The 16,755-nt window shown below is 52.2% G+C and overlaps 1 protein-coding gene across 1 annotated transcript in view; it reads left to right on the top strand.

The window, feature by feature from the left end:
• The window catches only part of SRRM4 (serine/arginine repetitive matrix 4), a 151,596-nt gene extending 145,085 nt beyond the window's left edge, over nt 1–6,511 (top strand). The window contains exon 13 of the mRNA XM_023647056.2: nt 108–6,511. Coding sequence (XP_023502824.2) covers nt 108–381 — 274 coding nt within the window. The 3' untranslated portion in view covers nt 382–6,511. The remainder of the gene's footprint in view (nt 1–107) is intronic.
• The last annotated feature ends 10,244 nt before the right edge of the window (nt 6,512–16,755 follow it).

The following is a 16,755-nucleotide window of genomic DNA, read 5'->3' as shown; positions in this document are numbered from 1 at the left end:
CTGGGGAATGGAAGGATACGGCTTTCCCTTGGGACCAGGCCCGGTGCTCCCTGGGTTGAGGCTGGGAGGAGTCTGACCCTCACGCAAGCTCCCTCTGGTCCCTGCAGTGCCCGGAAACGCCCCATCCCCTACTACCGGCCCAGCCCCTCCTCGTCCAGCAGCCTCAGCAGCACGTCCTCCTGGTACAGCAGCAGCAGCAGCCGCTCGGGCAGCCACAGCTACTCCCGGAGCCGGAGCCACGGCCGCAGCCGCAGCCGGAGCAGGACCCGCCTGAGCAGCAGCTCCAGCTCCCGCAGTCCCAGCCCGGGCTCCCGGAGCAGGAGCCACAGCCGCAGCCGGAGTTACAGCTCCGCAGACAGCTATTCCAGCATGAGGCGCTGAGCATGGGCCCTCCCCTGAGCCAGCTGTCCGCGGGGGCCCCTTTCGCTCTGCCAGCCGCCCCCACTCCATGCCCACCCTGCCTTCTCCTTGGTGACAGACATTGAGGGCTCCTGGACCTGTCCTTCCTGCTCTCCTGGGGAGGAGGAAAAGGGGGTACGGGGGCTTTAGCCTCTAGGTCAAGCTGCCAGGAGCCTCCACCAGCATCACCCTGGGGCTCAATTCAGGCCTGGGCATATGGAGAGAAGCACCCTCTGTTGGCACAAGAAGCCTCAAGGTTTTGTAAGAAGCAATGGGTTCATGACTCAAAAGTTTGGGCCTGGCCAGGAAAACGTGGAGAGAGTTCTGGTAACACCCTGCTCCCTAAAGGATGCATACGGAAGGCCAGTGGTAATTCATCCCACCTGCCCTCCTGCCCGCCTTCTCCCCTCATTCAGTCTCATGGCTGCACGTGTGTGGAGTCCCACAGGGGTCGGGGGAGATGAGAGGAGACCGGGCGGTTCAGGCCCAGGAGAGGGGTCAGCCTCTCCCCTCCCCTGACAGGCCAAAGCAAAGGCTCGAAGGCTATTGGGTCCTAGAAAAGGGACATACATGAGCAGGGGATGGGGACATTTCAGTCGGTAGTAGGTGTCGGGAGGTAGGAGATAGACTTTCTGGTCATGAGATAGAAGCAAAAAGGACGGGGTCGGTCCGCTGCTCCCAGTATCTCAGCGTGGTCAGGAAAAGGAGCCAGTAGGTCCTAGCCATGGAGGGGCCACTACATGCTTTACACAAAATGCCCCTTAGCTGTTCACGGGGACCCTGCAACCTCACTGAGAAAGGACGCAGTGGACACTTAGGACAGTTTGGTCTAGAGTCCCACTTCCCAAATTTGCCTCAGCCCCACTAGCTGGCACCAACTTAATTCCACGGGACCATCTGCTGAACATTCCCCAGTGCCATGGCCAGCTGCCAGTCCCCAGCGCCAGCCAGTCTGGCCTTCCCCTCCGGTTGGCGCCTGCCTGCCCCCTCCCCACTGCCCAGACTGCCACACCCTGGATCCTACTCAATGCAGCCGAGCCCCCACCCACCCACCCTCAGCCTAAGCCACCCCCTTTGCCTCTCAGGAATTTTGCCAGGATGGGGCACAGCAGCTCAGGTTTTGGGGGCAAGACCCAAATCCAGAGAGTCTCGGGGGAGAGGCACTTGGATGCTCCATGGCTTGGGCTCCCACTGGCTTCTGTGGTTTCTTGTCAGCTTGGGAAAGCCCCGCCTTCATCTCTGCCCTCACCCCACCTTCCCCCTTCCCGGGGCTGGGCAACCGGGGTAAGTTGATCTCCAACACAAATACCACCAGCTGCTTCACCCACAGAAGGCACTGCGAACAGGGGGCATTAGGGAGAAGATCCTTAAAATAAACTCCTGGGCATCCCCCTCACCAGCTGACTGGCCTTCCGGAGCCTTGTGGGTGAGTTTCAAGTTTGTGGTGGCAACAGCAGCACGACAGGGCATGGAAGGAGAAAGCCGGAGGGGGCAGTTGTCAGCTCTGGATACTGGGGCTGTGGGGAAGCAGGGACCAAACATTCTTTATCCCTCACACCCCACGGAAAACATCCTTTTTCTTGGAATTAGTGACCCCCCCCCCCCCGCCCCGGCAATCTTTCCCATCACATCGCCCCTGGGGCCAGAAACTGCCCTGCACCCACCCAGAAAGTCCTTCTTCCACCAGAAGAGCAGAGCGAGGTGGCCCCAGGCAGCAGTCGAGCAGCTGGCCTTCCCATGATGCCCTCTGGCTCAGGCCTAGGCCCCGCCCACCAAGACTGATGGATGCCAACGCTGTCACCCCAGAAGGCCTGATGGCAGGTGCCTGGGGCAGGGGCAGGTGCCCTGGGGGGGCATGTACAGCAACTGTAAATAACCCTCTTCCCCACCCAGGAACCCAGACTGGACTCCAGTCTCCGTTCGTGGAGACAAGGCCTCCCGGAGCCACAGGACCTCCTTAGCAGAACAGCAGGGGGAGGCCGAAGAGCCTTCCGTTTGGACTGCCTTCCTTCAAGCAACGCTAGGGGACCATTTTGCCTGGGGCTCCTAGCAAACCTTTTATTTATTTTATTTATTTACGTTTATTTATTTATTTATGTGACCTCTCTCAACCGCATGCGGTTGCCATTAGCAGTATTCAACTATTTATTTATTTGTATGGAGAGGTTGTATGTGTGTTTGTGTGTGCGTATGGGAAATGGGGGGACTTCTAAATTATTTCTGCGCGTCTCTTTTTTGTCGTTATGTCTCTATGGATGGGATTTGAGAGGCCCGGATGTGGGTAGGGATGTTGGCCTTTCCCTGAAGGTCAGACTCACAGAGCTCTAAGTCTGGAACATTCTGGAGTTGGCCTGGGAGCACGTTCACCCCGACGTCAGTGAGGTTCAGGCCTGCACCCCAGCCCCCTGCCCACCAGCTGCCTCACTGAGGTATCGGAAAGATGAAAACAGCCAAGAAGCTTGTGAGCTGAGGCGCTGAATTGACTCTCAGAGTCACAGGTTGTGTAGGGTTGCAGCCTAAAGTTGGCATGTTAGACAAAACCTGTACAAGCTGAAATTGCCCATGAAAAGGCGTTAGGGAGACACCTGATGGGAGACCGATGTGCTGTCTCATGGCCAACTGACGTGGGGCTTCTGTTAGTACTTATCGAAGTAGCTGCCTTGTGTTTGGGAGGCCATGGTGGTTGACAGTAACATCTGGCTTAACACTGGGATGGCACTTGGAGCTGATGAGGTGCTCACACCATGAGAGTCAGGCAGGAGAGGAGCTGACAGAGGGACAAGAATAGGCAGCTCTTGATCTCACCCTTGCTCCAGGGCGTGGATTAGCATCTGGGGTCACTCACGGGCTAATGGAGCATACTGAGTTGGTTTCATGTAAGTTACTATGCTTCTGACTCCACTGTAGCTAATTTCTCCCCATCCCCTGAGGTTTCCAGGCTGCTCTCTTCCTTCTGCAGTGGGCACACACTGCCTTGTGAGGAAGTATCAGCTATGCTGGGAGAAACACAAACCCAAAGCAAAGCCTTTTTCTGTGATCTCTTGCTGTTCTATCAGGAGAGAGCACAAAGCTATTTCTAAAATTGGAAAAAAGAAACAAGATGAAAGGAGCAGCCAGAGGTCCCCTCAGGAAGGTCATTTCTGAGCCCATCTTGGGAACCAGGATCTGGCTCTCTGACCAATGAGCAGTGTCTTCTGGCTGCTGGCCAGAGAGCCCTCCCACCCTTTCTAAAGTTGCTATTGAAATGGCCAGCTCGCCTGGTCCAGCTTTGAGTTTGGTGCGACTTTTGCAACATTTCTGGTTGTTTCCCTGGCAATATGACTTTGCCCCAACCCAAGCAAGGGAGTACCCCTAGCCTGGGGAAAGTTTGCAAGAAGGCTGCTTAAATTGCTTCCTTGGGGGAAATCTCTGTCTCCCCCTCTCACTTGGTGTGTTTCTTTAATTTCCTTTTTTTTCCCCGTCCAAAAATAAAACTCTCGTTGGGGCACTGGTAACCTTGCGAACCAGAACCTCGCAGTCTCTGGCATGGCTGTTTTTCTGCCTCCTTCGCCCTCATGACCTTCTGCTTCCAGGGAAAGAGGCAGATCACCCGAACCCTGCTCGTGGTGAGGACTTACCTTAAAAACAAGCATCCAAAATGGGAGGAGGATGTGGCTTGACGTCAAGCAATAAGCAGCACAAGCCCTTCCACTTTCCTGCTGTGGATATTCACCAGATGAGTGAACCTGCGCAAATTGCCCCCTTTCTCTGGGCCAAAGTTTGCACCTTTGAGAAGTGGAGGCGTTTTTGAGACACAATCCAAAATGTTGACTTGAGACCTGGGCAATTCTTCAAACACTGAATTCACCGAGACGTAGAGAAAAAAGGAAAACATCCTCGAAGGTTTTTAGGAGCAATATGTGAACTCCCTCCAGTTAATTAAGCAAAGCTCATTCAAAGCCCTCACCCAGGAACATTCTAGGTCATCCAGGTGTAACTGCATCCCTATGTCTATTTCTTCCCTTCTTTGAAGGAAACGCAGTCTTTCAGAAGCAAAACAAAATGAAGATGTTTGAAAGACGCAAGGGTCTCAGTCTCAGAGAGCTGCCATCACTTCATTTACTCAGACCCATCCTCTTTCCCAAAAGGCTTTGCTTAAAGAGGCCAAAATCCGGGGTGCTCCCAAAGGTTTGAAAGTACATTTTGGTTCTCAAGTCCCGCTTCCGCCTTGCACTGTATTCTTCTCCACGAATATCCAAAGTAGTCTCACGTGCATGTGTCTTGCTTTCCTTTCCTCTCCAGCTGAATAGAACATTTTGTCTGACTTAAAAAAACCAAAAACCAGGATTCCTCCAAACACGTCCCCTCCTCCGCTGGCCGTGAAGTCCAGCTGCGGAACTCATGCCACAGACGGTGTCATCGAGCAATGCTCCCTTGCACCCTCTTCCTCTCACTTTTGCACCCATGAGCCAATGACACTGATAGAGTTGTCCCCCCTCTGTCTGTGGCTGTTGTTTGGGGTTTTTTTTTTTGTTTTCAGAGGATTTTTTGTTTTTTGTTTCTTTGGTGGTTGTTGATTTGCATTGTAAATACTGTGATGAGGTCCCCTCATCAGAACATGACTTATTTAATAATTTATTTCCTATTTATTAAGTGGTATTGGGAGACGAGAGGGACCATCTCTTCCCCTGAACTGCTGTTGGAAATCGCTCCATCTCCCAGCTCGAGTGCAGCTGTCTGCAGTGGGGGCATTATCGCCCAGGTAATGAGCGCTGGAATCACCGAGCAAATTGGAATTGGCAGAAACGGAGGCTTCAGTCATACAAATTAAGCTCATATGGAACTAAAACACTGGTTATCTCCGGGAAAAGCTCATTTAGATGGAAATTAATTGAGGAATAAAATGCCTGTGCACGAACCAACTTCTATTAAAAAGTCACAACTCCTTGGGAAAAAAAAAAAAGAGAGAGAGAGAAGGAAAGAAAATTGTCATTCCTTTTCTCCGGCCAAGAAGAGCTGGGCCTCATCTTCTAATGAGCTGAGCCAAAGAGACTGGAACAGCATGCATTTATGGTTCTCTTGCCTCTGTGTGTGTGTGTATGTGTGTGTGTGTCTGGAAGAAATGGAGTGGGTCTCAGTTTTATCATCTGTAAAATGGGATTTGGCCTAATTGTTCTTGGCAGGAGGGAGGGAGGGAGTTCTGACTCGGATGCTGTGAGCTCCACACTGTCAGCTGTATGGTCCCCGTGTGTCTTCTGCTGCCTGTACGTTGAAGGGTATCTCCTAAGGAAGGAAATAGAGAACAAGGCATGGGTTTCATTTGCAGGGTGAGGTCGCAGTAGCTGAGTCCTGCAGTCAGATATGGGAGACCTCTAGGTGCTGCCGCCAGTTAATTCTCGTGGCCTGGGTAGAGCCCTCCATATTTACCTTGAACTTCTCACTAAGCCCAGCCGTCCAGGGTCATCAAAGGAGAGCCCAGGAGGGCTTTGTCATGCTCTGCATTTGACCACTGTTTGTTGTGTCAGGCCATTATTTTGTGCAATTGTCCAAACAAGCCAGTGACATAGTCATATTGCCATTTTTCAGATGAGAATACTGAGGCCCCAGGAAGGGGGAACTGATGTGCCCAAGCTCCCTTGAGCTCAGATCTGCCCGACTCCAGGCCCCACGCTCTCTCGGTAGCTTTTTCTTGCTGGGCCTATGCTGTGAGGACTTCTCTTTGTGCTGTATCTTTTCTCTCCCGATTCTCGGCTGTTGCCTCAAGCGGTCATTGGCCAAGGACCTAGGAGAATCCACCACATCAGCCCAGGGGTCTTGGTGCACCTCCAGGTCATTTCTCCATGTCGGGGGCTGCAACTCCCATCTGGAAAGCCCCAAACCAGGGGACCCACCACCAGCCCAGCTCAGCCTGAGTAGGCAGCCTCTGCTGGGAACGCCCACATCAGAGAGGAGGAGCGCCTGTGTCCTCCAGCGTCCTAGGACCCTGTCCTCTGCCCAGTGACACAGTGGCCATGGCTTGTTTGATATCTGGTGTCCACAGCTAAGCATAACCTTCCCGGGGTTTCCAATTTTTCAGCCTGTACGAAACATGTCTCTGTTCTAATAAAAGGTCCCATGGTATGGTGTTCTCGTATGTGGCCCAGCGTCCTCTGTCTATGTTGGGTGGGAGGGAGACAGAGTGGCTAAGGAGCACCTGGTGTATGCCACACATCTTCACAGTGCTCATCTCATTTCTTTAATCTGCAGAACAGACCTGTATGTATATGGGTTTCATATATACATTAATAGCATCCATGGAGTGCCTTAGGAAACCCTTTCCTAAGCATTTTACATGCGCTCTCTTACTCTGTCTTCACTGCAAACCCTGTGAGGTAGGTTTTAGGATCTCCTTCCTCTGAGGATGGCAGCTGAGGCCCAGAAACACAGAGTCACTTGCCCAAGGCCGTGGAGTGGATGACAGGAGCCAGGCAGGCTGACCCCAGACCCCAGGCCGCTCACTGCTCTGCTCCACAGCACTTCAGCTTATGCAATGAGTAACCAGTTTTTTTGGTGGCATTGTTTTCCTCTGAGGCCTTGATAGCCAGGAGGAAGTTCACTGTAGAGCAGAGATTTGGGAGCTCAGAGACGTGAATTCAAATCTAGACCCTGCCATTGTTAGCCGTGTGGCATGGAGCGAGGATGGCACCCTGTTGGGGCTTGGTTTGCTCACCTGTAAAATGGGGACAGCAACAGCTACCTCCCTGGGCTGCTGCGGGAACTAAATGGAATGGTGGCTTTAAAAAAAAATTGGTGGGGCCAGCCTGGTGGCATGATGGTTAAGTTCGTGTGCTCTGCTTTGGCGGCCCGGGGTTCGAGGTTCTGATCCCAGGCATGGACCTAGCCACTGCTAATCAAGCCATGCTTGTGGCGGCATCCCATATACAAAATAGAGGAAGATGGTCACTGATGTTAGCTCAGGGCTCATCCTCTTCAGCAAAAAGAGGAAAGTTGGCAACAGATGTTTGCTCAAGGCCAATCCTCCTCACAGAAAAAAAAAATTGATGCATGGAAAGCACTCAATGAACATTAGTGAGCATGATTGCTATCAGCAAGGGGAGAAAGATCAAACACAAAACAGGTTACCATGGACACCTCCCCTGGAATCTCCCTTGGGAATCATTTGGATGGGCTCCCCTCCCTGGGGTGACTCCAGTGCTCTCGGTCATCACCACCCACACACACACACCCCAATTTCTTTCTTCCCAAATAGCCTTGGGTAAGGCAACAACCAGTGTCCTCTTCTGAGGCTTCATCAATAAATAATAGTAATAATAATTGCCTTTTATGGATCAATTATCACGTGCCAAGCCCTTTGCATGCATTAACTTATTCCATGGTCGTTAACAACCTCATTTAGCCCCATTAGACAGAGGAGAAAACTGAGGCTCCTAGAGAGAAGACCACATGGCTAGTGGGTATTTGAACCTCGGTCTGTGGGCTCTGGGGCTGTTTCTGTTGCTCCTCTCTACCTCTGAAGGTGTGAGCCCCATCAACTCAGAGCTAGCCCTCCATAAGGGCCCCTGATGACCTTTTCTGGAAAACGTGGCTGCCAGGAGGTTGTCCCTGTGACGCCAGCCACCCCTCAGTGACTCACAGAGGAGGGCTTCGCCCTTCTATCTCCTGCTCTGGCTCCCGGTCACAGGAATCGTTTGTTCTTCCGGCCATTGGTCTGAACAGGGGCCCCACCGCTCCCAGCCTCTGCTGTCCTGGCTTCTGGAAAGAGACCTGCTTCCGGAGATGTCTCTCTTTCAGGCCAGATTGGCAGCTGCCCAGGGATGGAGCGGAGGCAGCGTGCAGCCTCAGGGACACACACAGCCCTTGCACTGGGTGAAGGGAATCAGCCAAGCAGGCAGTGGGGGAACATTGGAAAATAAAACTTCCCCAGAGGCGTGCGGCCCAGACCCCAGCCCTGAGCTTGCTCCCTGGCCTAAGCAAATCAAGCTCTCCCTGAACTCCAGTTCCTCCACCTGGTAAAAGAGGCTGGCTCAGCCCAGTGGTTCTCGATCCTGGCTACACATTAGAGTCACCTGTGAACTTTACATACCCACCAAGCCCGAGTCCCATCCCACCCCAAATACAAAAATTGCCACGAGTGGATGCCAGATAGCAGTGTTTTTAAAGACTTCCTAGGTCATACCAACATGAAAACAGGACTGAGAACCACTGAATTAGATGGCACCTAAAACACCGTCTGCTGTCCAGGCCCAATATCCTATGGTGTGCCACAAGCTGCCACCATGGTAATAGTAACACCAGCAACAACACCAGCACTTGCATAGGGCCTACTGTGTGCTGGGTGTGGTTCCAAGAGCCTCACGTATATTAATAGAAATCACATACGTTATTTCAGCCTCACAACATCATGAGGTGGGTACTATTTTTTTTTAACTTTTTTTGTTTTTTAAAGATTTTATGTTTCCTTTTTCTCCCCAAAGCCCCCCAGTTCATAGTTGTATATTTTAGTTGTGGGTCCCTCTAGTTGTGGCACGTGGGACGCCGCCTCAATGTAGCCTGATGAGCAGTGCCATGTCTGCGCCCAGGATCCGAACCAGCGAAACCCTGGGCCGCCAAAGCGGAGCGCGCGAACTTAACCACTCGGCCATGGGGCCAGTCCGAGTGGGTACTATTTTTATGCTTGTTTTACAGATGCAGAAACGGAGGCGCAGACAGGTGGCCTCAGGTCATTAGTGGCACAGCTGGATGCTTAGATGGGGACGAGTCCAAGGGGTCACCTAAAAAAACAGCCTTGGAGGTTCAAGGAGGGCGTCACAGAAGAACTGGTGTCTAGGCCGGTGCCTGGGAAATGAGTAGAGTTGGGAGGGCGGGAAAGGGGGCTCAGGAAGGAGGAGGGAGGGGAGGGCATCCCCGGCAGGAGCGACAGTGTGGGTACAGGACCAGAGGAGTGGCTTCCACCGCCTGCAGGAGGCTCTCCGTCCCGCCTGCCAGCGCGTTCCTTCCACGGTGCTTATTACTGTCCGTAATTAGTCTGTTGACTTGTTTATCGCCCATCTCCAAGAGGACAGACTCGTCTGCCTCATTCATCCCCCATCCCCAAACGCCCAGCAGGGACTGCCACGCCTGGCCCTGGCCGGCTGTCAAGTGATTGAATCTGCCCGGAGTTGCCAGCTCTGCTCCCTTCCAGTTCCCATGCATTTTCGAGCTGGTTAAGTTTTACTTTATGTGGTGGGGTGGGGAGTGTGGCTAGGAGAACGGTGGCAAAGCAGTGACGTGTCCCGCACAGGGACTCTATGGATCTCTCATGCACACACACTCTGCCTACTAGGGGCCGTGTCCCTCCCTGGGAGTGAGAGACACAGCACGGGGCGTGACGCAGGTGGACGTGAGCACCTACCATTTCACCAGCGCCATGCGAGGCTCTGGGGGCGTATTCCCTGGGATTAGACAATGGCAGGATCTTTTAAGGGCAGTGGGGACTTGGGAGTCAGAAAGACCTGAGTTTAAGCTTGACTCTACTACTCTCTAGCTGTGTGTCTATGTGTAAGGGGTCAACCTCTCTGAGCCTCAGGTTCCTCGTCTTTCCAATGGCGATAATAAAAGTGTCAATCTATAAGGGTGCCATGAAGGTCAGTAGAGGGGATGTGTGTAAAGCTCTTAGCCTAGTGCCTGATTGAGTTAGGATCACCGTTACTGATACTGAAAACTTGGGGGGTGGGCTCAGTTGTCTAGGTAAGCTCATGACAAGTTTCTGGGAGGGTTCCAGGTCACCTTGGCAGAAGGTCAAGCAGCCTCTCTGCTGGCCTCTCATCACCTCTAACACCAGATTCTCAAGAGAGGCACTCCCCATGGCCACCCTCCGTGAGTATCTCCTCCACACAGAAGAATCTAGAGTCTCTGAAGAACTGGGCCTTCTGCCCACGTACGTCCCCACCCCGACATTTCATCGACACTTTCTGCCAAGTAGTTCTAACATCAATCCACTAGTGGAAAGAGGGGATGCCGTGCAGGCGTTTCCACCCAGAGCAACAGCCGTGTCCACTCCCTCTGAATCCTGGCTCCAAGCCATCCTAGGGCTGTGGCCAACCCGTGGCCAGGTGACTCACGGCAGGTTTTCGTTTTTGTCATTTTTTTCCCTTTGCCAATGAAACTCGTCAGATGCTTTCTCCAGGTGGAACACTGGATCCCTTTGACGATCCAACTCTTGCATCCAAAACCAAAATCAACACGACCAACCACATCAAATATACTCATATTGCCAAAGGGGAGAGGGCTGTGTTAGGTACACACACATACGCAGAGATTGTGTTTTCCCCAAACACTATTTCTAGATTAATTAATCTTAAGGGAATCCGTGACCTCCCGTGCGTGGGCGTCATAGGGTCTGTGAATCATCTGAAATCCCACGCAGTTTTTTTGTCTGAAAATATCAGGATTTTGGTGCAGAGAATTATATATTTCCCACCAGTTTTCCAAAGGAATCCACTGGAAATCTTTAGGAATCTTCAGCAGACTCCGTCTTTACTCTGTCAGGAGATGGCGGAGTCTGTAACCGCCTCCCCATAAGCCACTTGCCCTTTCATCCATAATAATAAAACTCCCCAATTTTAACTGGGTTCAGAGCCACCCGGAATAAAGACTGCATTTCACAGCCTGCCCTGCAGCTGGGTGTGGCCCTGTGACTAATTTTGGCCAATGAGATATAGGCAGGATTTTTGCATGACAGCTTCCAGAAATTTCTATGAAAGAGATTTGTCATGAGCTTTTCCTTCTTCTTCATCTCTTTCTCCTTCTTGCTGGCTGGAATGTAGACATGAAGGCTGGAACTCAAATGGCTCCCTTGACGTGGCTTTGGAAATGGAGCCCATGCAGATGGAGCAATGAGATGGAAGGGTCCCAGTCTGTGAGGACTTGGAGCAGGGGCGCCATGCCACCAATGGACAGAGTGTCTCTGGACGTTAATATGAGGAGGAAATAAACTTCTCTCTTCTTTCAGCCAGTTATTTTGACTCTCTGTTGTTCACAGCTAAAGTGAATCCGAACTCACATTCAGGGTGAAACTAAGACTGTCCCCAGATGGACATATCCCTCCTTGTCCCTCTCTACTCATCCTCCCCAGCTCCTCCGACACCCTCCCCCTCCCAGCACAAACCGTGGGAACCCTCCCAGCTGAACCCTCCTAAGAGCTGTCATTCCCAGACCTAAAAAAAACCTGTTTCCAAAGCAGTTGCCTGGTGTCATGGTCACCAACTGGTCAAACCAGCTCCCGCTCTGACCTCAGAGATCTCTGAGAAAGGGGCCCTCAATGTCACAGACTTTCCAACGCTCCCTCCCCTAAGGATCTCAGAGCCACCCTCTTCATAAGTGCCTCAGAAGGGCACTCTAATAGATGTCCCAAACTGAGAGGACTAGGTACCACGTTCCCAGCCGGTTCTCTTGGCAGAGAAGGCGATAGTTTACCCCTCAGAATGATATTAGCACTGAGAAAGTTCATTTGAAGCCATACTGACAACCACAAAAGGAAAGAATTAGGAAGACTCCATCTGAATAATCTAGGTTGTGCTGTGGTGACAAATAAATCCAAAATGTCAGAGCCTTCAAAGAACAAAGGTTTATTTTTCATCTGTATTCATTGTGGGCCGGCAAGGGCACCCTGCTCCTTAGCGATGCTGGTGGCTAGCCTGCAGAAAGAAACAGAAGTCGCCAGAGGGTCCTGCACTCACGGAGTCGGGGTCTCCCATGGTCTATGATATTAAATGCTTTGAGCTGGAACTGACAGACATCACTTCTGCTCACAACTCATTGGCCACAACCAGGTACATGGCTCTTCCCAACCACGGTGGCATCAGGAAGTGCGTGGTTACCTACCATGTGCCCAGAATTCTACTGAATCCCAACTGTGTGCCAGGTACGGGTCCAGGCGTCAACGACTCAGACCTAACCAATCAGACAAAAGTCCTTACCCTCAGCCCTCGTGGAGATTACGTTCTAATGGAAGAAGCAGATAAAAAACAAATAATAGAGGTGTAAAGTATAATTATCAGGCAGGGGCAAGTGCTGTGAAGAAAAAGAAACCAGCTGAAGTGAGAGAGGGTGGCTTTTAGACCAAGGGGTCGGAGACGGTTTCTCTGAGTGGGTGACATTGAGGTGGAGACACAAATGAAGTGAGAGACCAGCCGTGAGGAGATGTGGGGAAGTGTCACCGGCGGTGGGAACAGCAGGGGGAAGGCCCTCACTCAGGACACACGTGTGGCTCCTCTGTCTGAGGGACGGAGAGGAGGCCTCCGGGACTCAAACACAGTGAGCAAGAGCGGATGGCAGCAGGGAACCGGATCAGAGAGGGAGCCAGGAGACTTTGTTTTCTTAAAACTCTTCAGGATCTAAAATCGTTCTACTTGTTGACTTTATTTGTTTATAGATGGACGTGAGAGCAGAGAAGTTGCCTCCTTCGCTGCTTTACCTCCAGCCCCTAGGCTGGTGCTTTGTACATAGAGCTTAACAAACATGTAATGAATGAATCAATGAATCAATGAATGAGCCGTCTCCCGCTCCCCCACGTCTGCTCCTCCTCACGTGTTCACTGAGTGGCGCCACCACCCACCGGGCTGCCCAGGTCTGAAAACCGGGTGGTGCATTTCATGCAACCGCGCTCTTCCCTCCCATCTGATTGCATGGGCAAAATGCTTCTGCTTCTTTAATACATCAAGGATCATGTCCACCCTTTTCTTCTCCTTGGCCCACAACCTAGCCCAGGCCGCCATCTTCCCTGGATCCTATGAGAGCCGTGTTCACAGGTATCCCTGGAGCTTTGCCCCCGAATACACTCTCCACAAGCAGCCAGTGGTTTTCCCGGAACTCAGATCTCATCAAACACCCTCCTCCAAACAGTTCAAGGCGTCTTCAGCGCGCTCGGGACAGAGTCTGGCTCCTTAGTGGGGTCTCCAAGGCCCTGCGTCATCTGGCCCGCACCCACCTCTCCAGTCACTTCCCCCTCGCCGTCCATGCTAACAATTGCCCTGTGAGATGGGTACTATCATCATCCCTATTTCACAGATGACAGGACAGAGGTTCAGAGAGGTTAGGCCACTTGCCCAGAGCAGCAGAACCAACTGAATTCAAATCTGGGTCTGTTTAAACCCGCCGGTTTTGACTGTCTTTCTTAAGGACTAAGTGCCAGCACTGTCACGTCTTCCAAACTCTGGTTAGCTGAGATATGAGTTCCCAGGCTGCAGAATAACTCTGAGCTATGAAAGGGGGTCTCCGAAGCCCTGATAAAGGCTCAGGAATAAGCAGGGGGCCCCCGAGAGCCCTGGGTTGAGAGCATCCATCTTTGAAGGTGGATGGAGAGAGCTGGGACGAAACTGTCTGCCCCACCACTGACTCCCGACTCCCTTCTTCTGGGGAACGTGCAGCTAAGAGGAGCTCCCACTGAGCCCACTGAGCCCCCGTCCCCCGTCCCAGGCCTGAGCAGCTTCCATATTAAAACACGTAAGGATCCCACTGGCTGACACAGTGATGGCTTGTCCCAGGCAGCCTCCAGGCTCCCAAGTGTCAGTGTGTTCCTGGTGTCATTTGTTCAACTGGAAAAGTCCAGAAGGGCTGGAAGAAGGTTCCAGAGAAGGAGGACCAGTGAGAAGGTGGAGGCACAGTAGCTGGCAACCACCCGTGGTCAGCTGTGGTCTCTGGGGTCGGCCTGGGTTCGGATCAGGCATACAGTGGGGCCAGGCGACACGGCTCGCTGGGCAGCACAGATCTGATGCTGTGCCTTTACTTTTCAACATAAAATGGGGCTAACAATACACTACTGCCTCATGTGGTTGTCCTCAGGATTAAAAGATGTAAGGCGTAGAGGGCACTTAGCGGAGCTTGGCACAGAGTAGGTCTCAAACAATGGTGGGGATCATGACTGTTTTGTTTGTTTCTGTTGTTGTTATTTGCAGAATCACACAGCGGTTAAGAATGCAGACTCTGGAGGCAGATGGCTGGATTTGAATCTCAGCTCTGCCACTTAGTAGCTGTGTGACCTCAAGCAAGTTCTTTAACCTCTCTGTGCCTCAATATCCTCATCTGTGAATGGAGAGAATAGTACCTGTTTTAGAGCAATTTGGGTGACGATTAAATAAGTTGATACATGCAAAACATAACTGGTACAAAATGTGAAATCTTTGCTATTTTTATGGTTATCATGATTATTAGAATGATTTATAGAGGTAATGAGGGGACAAAATCCCTGGAGAGAGTTTTGGAGACAATACTAGGAGGAAGCTAGAGCTCAATAAATAAGATTACCTGCATGAGATTATGAGGGAATCAACCTGTTTAGGGTGGCACCTTGTGGGTTGTTTATTTTATTTATTAATCATCTGTTTTTGTACAGGTGTGTGGCAGAGGAAAGAGCACTGGGCCTGACGTTCAGACACACCTGGGTTCAGAATGCAGATGGGGCAAGTCACATCATGCCTGAGCCTCAGTTTCCTCATCTGCAAAATGGGGATGGTGATGGCCCGAACCTCTGGGGGGCTGTTGTGAAGATTAAATATAAGCATGTCTGGAAGGCATTTAGCTAGGTGTCCAGCACCTTCTAGGTACCCTGGAAATCTCAGTGAATATTCTAAGGCTGTTGCTGTGCATGGAGTCTGTCGCATGTGAGCAAGCAGTTCAGACACAGGGTTGCTAACACGACGTCGTCTACTCGGTCAGCATCTGCTGAGCCCCTGTAACGCACCAGGCACCCTTCTAGGCACCCGGGCTGCGACTATGAACAAAACTCCCGGGGCTCCTGCCCTCATGGAGAGAGTGTGCTGGAATTCCATGAGCGTCATCCGTAGGGGGTCTGAGAAGCAGAAGGAAAGACACGGGAGCATGCTCCCCTTCTGCTTGCAGGAAGATGCGCTGGGCTCTGGGGTGTACGAGAGAGGGAACTCTGAGACGGGGCTCCCTGGACCTGGAGCCTGCAGGAGGCCGAGTGACTGCGGGAGGCCCCGGGATCTGCCCCCAGGAGCAGAGCAAGAGTTCCAAACCCCTACAATTATAGGTAAAAGGTCAGGAAAAATAGCGTCCGGAGAGCCGTGCCTTCGAGGGAGTCGCAGAGCCCCTCCCTCCAGCCCTGAAGACCCTACCCCCCCAGAGTTAGGGAGGGTAAGACCTGCAGGGGAAGGGGTGTGAGGCTGGGGAGGAGGGAGCTGGGGGTCTCACGGGGTGGAAAGAAAAAGCACAGAGTTGGGCAGCTGACAAGCCCGTGTCTTTGTCCTGGCACTACCTGTGTGCCTTTAGGCTGCTGCTCCTCCCCCCTCGGGCCCAGTTTCCGGAATGCAGGGTGACGTCACCCTCCCTCTGGGCTGTCGGTTTGAGGATTAATAATTAATTGTGTACTTCCCGTGTGAAAGCTCCAAGAGAACATCAGCCGAGAGAACCCTTGATCTGGGGCCTGGGACCTAACATTCCCCCTGCTCCCGCCCCGACACACACCCCCCAGGGTCTTTCCTTCCCTGAGAGAGCCAGCCTGGAGGAGGCCCTCCCCTCTCTGGCATCTCCCAGGCCCACCCCGTATTTTCACCTGCTGATGACAGCAGTGGGGGTTATTGACCACTTTCCACATGTGTCTTAGCTGACTCCTCTCCAGATGGCTGGGTCAGCAGGACGAGCAGCTGCCTCTCTCCTCACCTCCCCAAAACGGAAGGCCGGCCTGACCCAGAAACAGTGGGACAGCAGGCGTGTGGGAGGATCACTGGACAAGCCCTGGGCAATATAGTCCCATAACCCTGGGCTCCCAAGTCCTACTGGCTTGGGTTTGAATCCTCAGCCAGCTGTGTGGCCCAAGGCAGGTGACTTCACCTCTCTGAACCGTGAGGATTCACTAGGGTCATGAATAAAAGTGCTGGGCACAGGACATGGTATACAGTCGGTGCTCGATAAATGTGACTATGATTATAAAAGGCAGTGCAGCAGAGGAGTCAGGCAGCTCTGCCACTTAACTGGGTCTGTAGACGTGGGCAATCTCTCTGTGCCTTGGTTTCCTCATCTATAAAATGGGGATAATAAAAGCCTCGTCCTCACAGTGTTGTAGGGACGATTAGATGCTTTAATATACATAAATTTAAAGTGCTTAGAACAGAGCCTGGCACATGGAAAGTGCCCGATAAATGCTAATGATTGCTATTTTTGTTTTCAAGCTGCATACCCCGCTTTCCTCTCGCAGGCCTCAATGCAAGCATCTTGAAATGAGAAGCTGATGAGGTCATGGAAATGGGGTTCCCCACTCCCTCCCCAGGCTCTGTGGGGTGTGGAAGGAAGGCTGGAGAGGAAGGAGGAGGGTCTTCCAGAAAACACCCCGGCAGACGCCCCTCAGTAAACACCCCCATCTCCGCGTAAACACACACTGCC

Source organism: Equus caballus, chromosome 8, assembly GCF_041296265.1.
Source record: "Equus caballus isolate H_3958 breed thoroughbred chromosome 8, TB-T2T, whole genome shotgun sequence".
NCBI classification, from domain to species: domain Eukaryota; kingdom Metazoa; phylum Chordata; class Mammalia; order Perissodactyla; family Equidae; genus Equus; species Equus caballus.
Note: the sequence above shows the minus strand (reverse complement) of the source record. Positions and strands in the feature narration are given on the sequence as shown.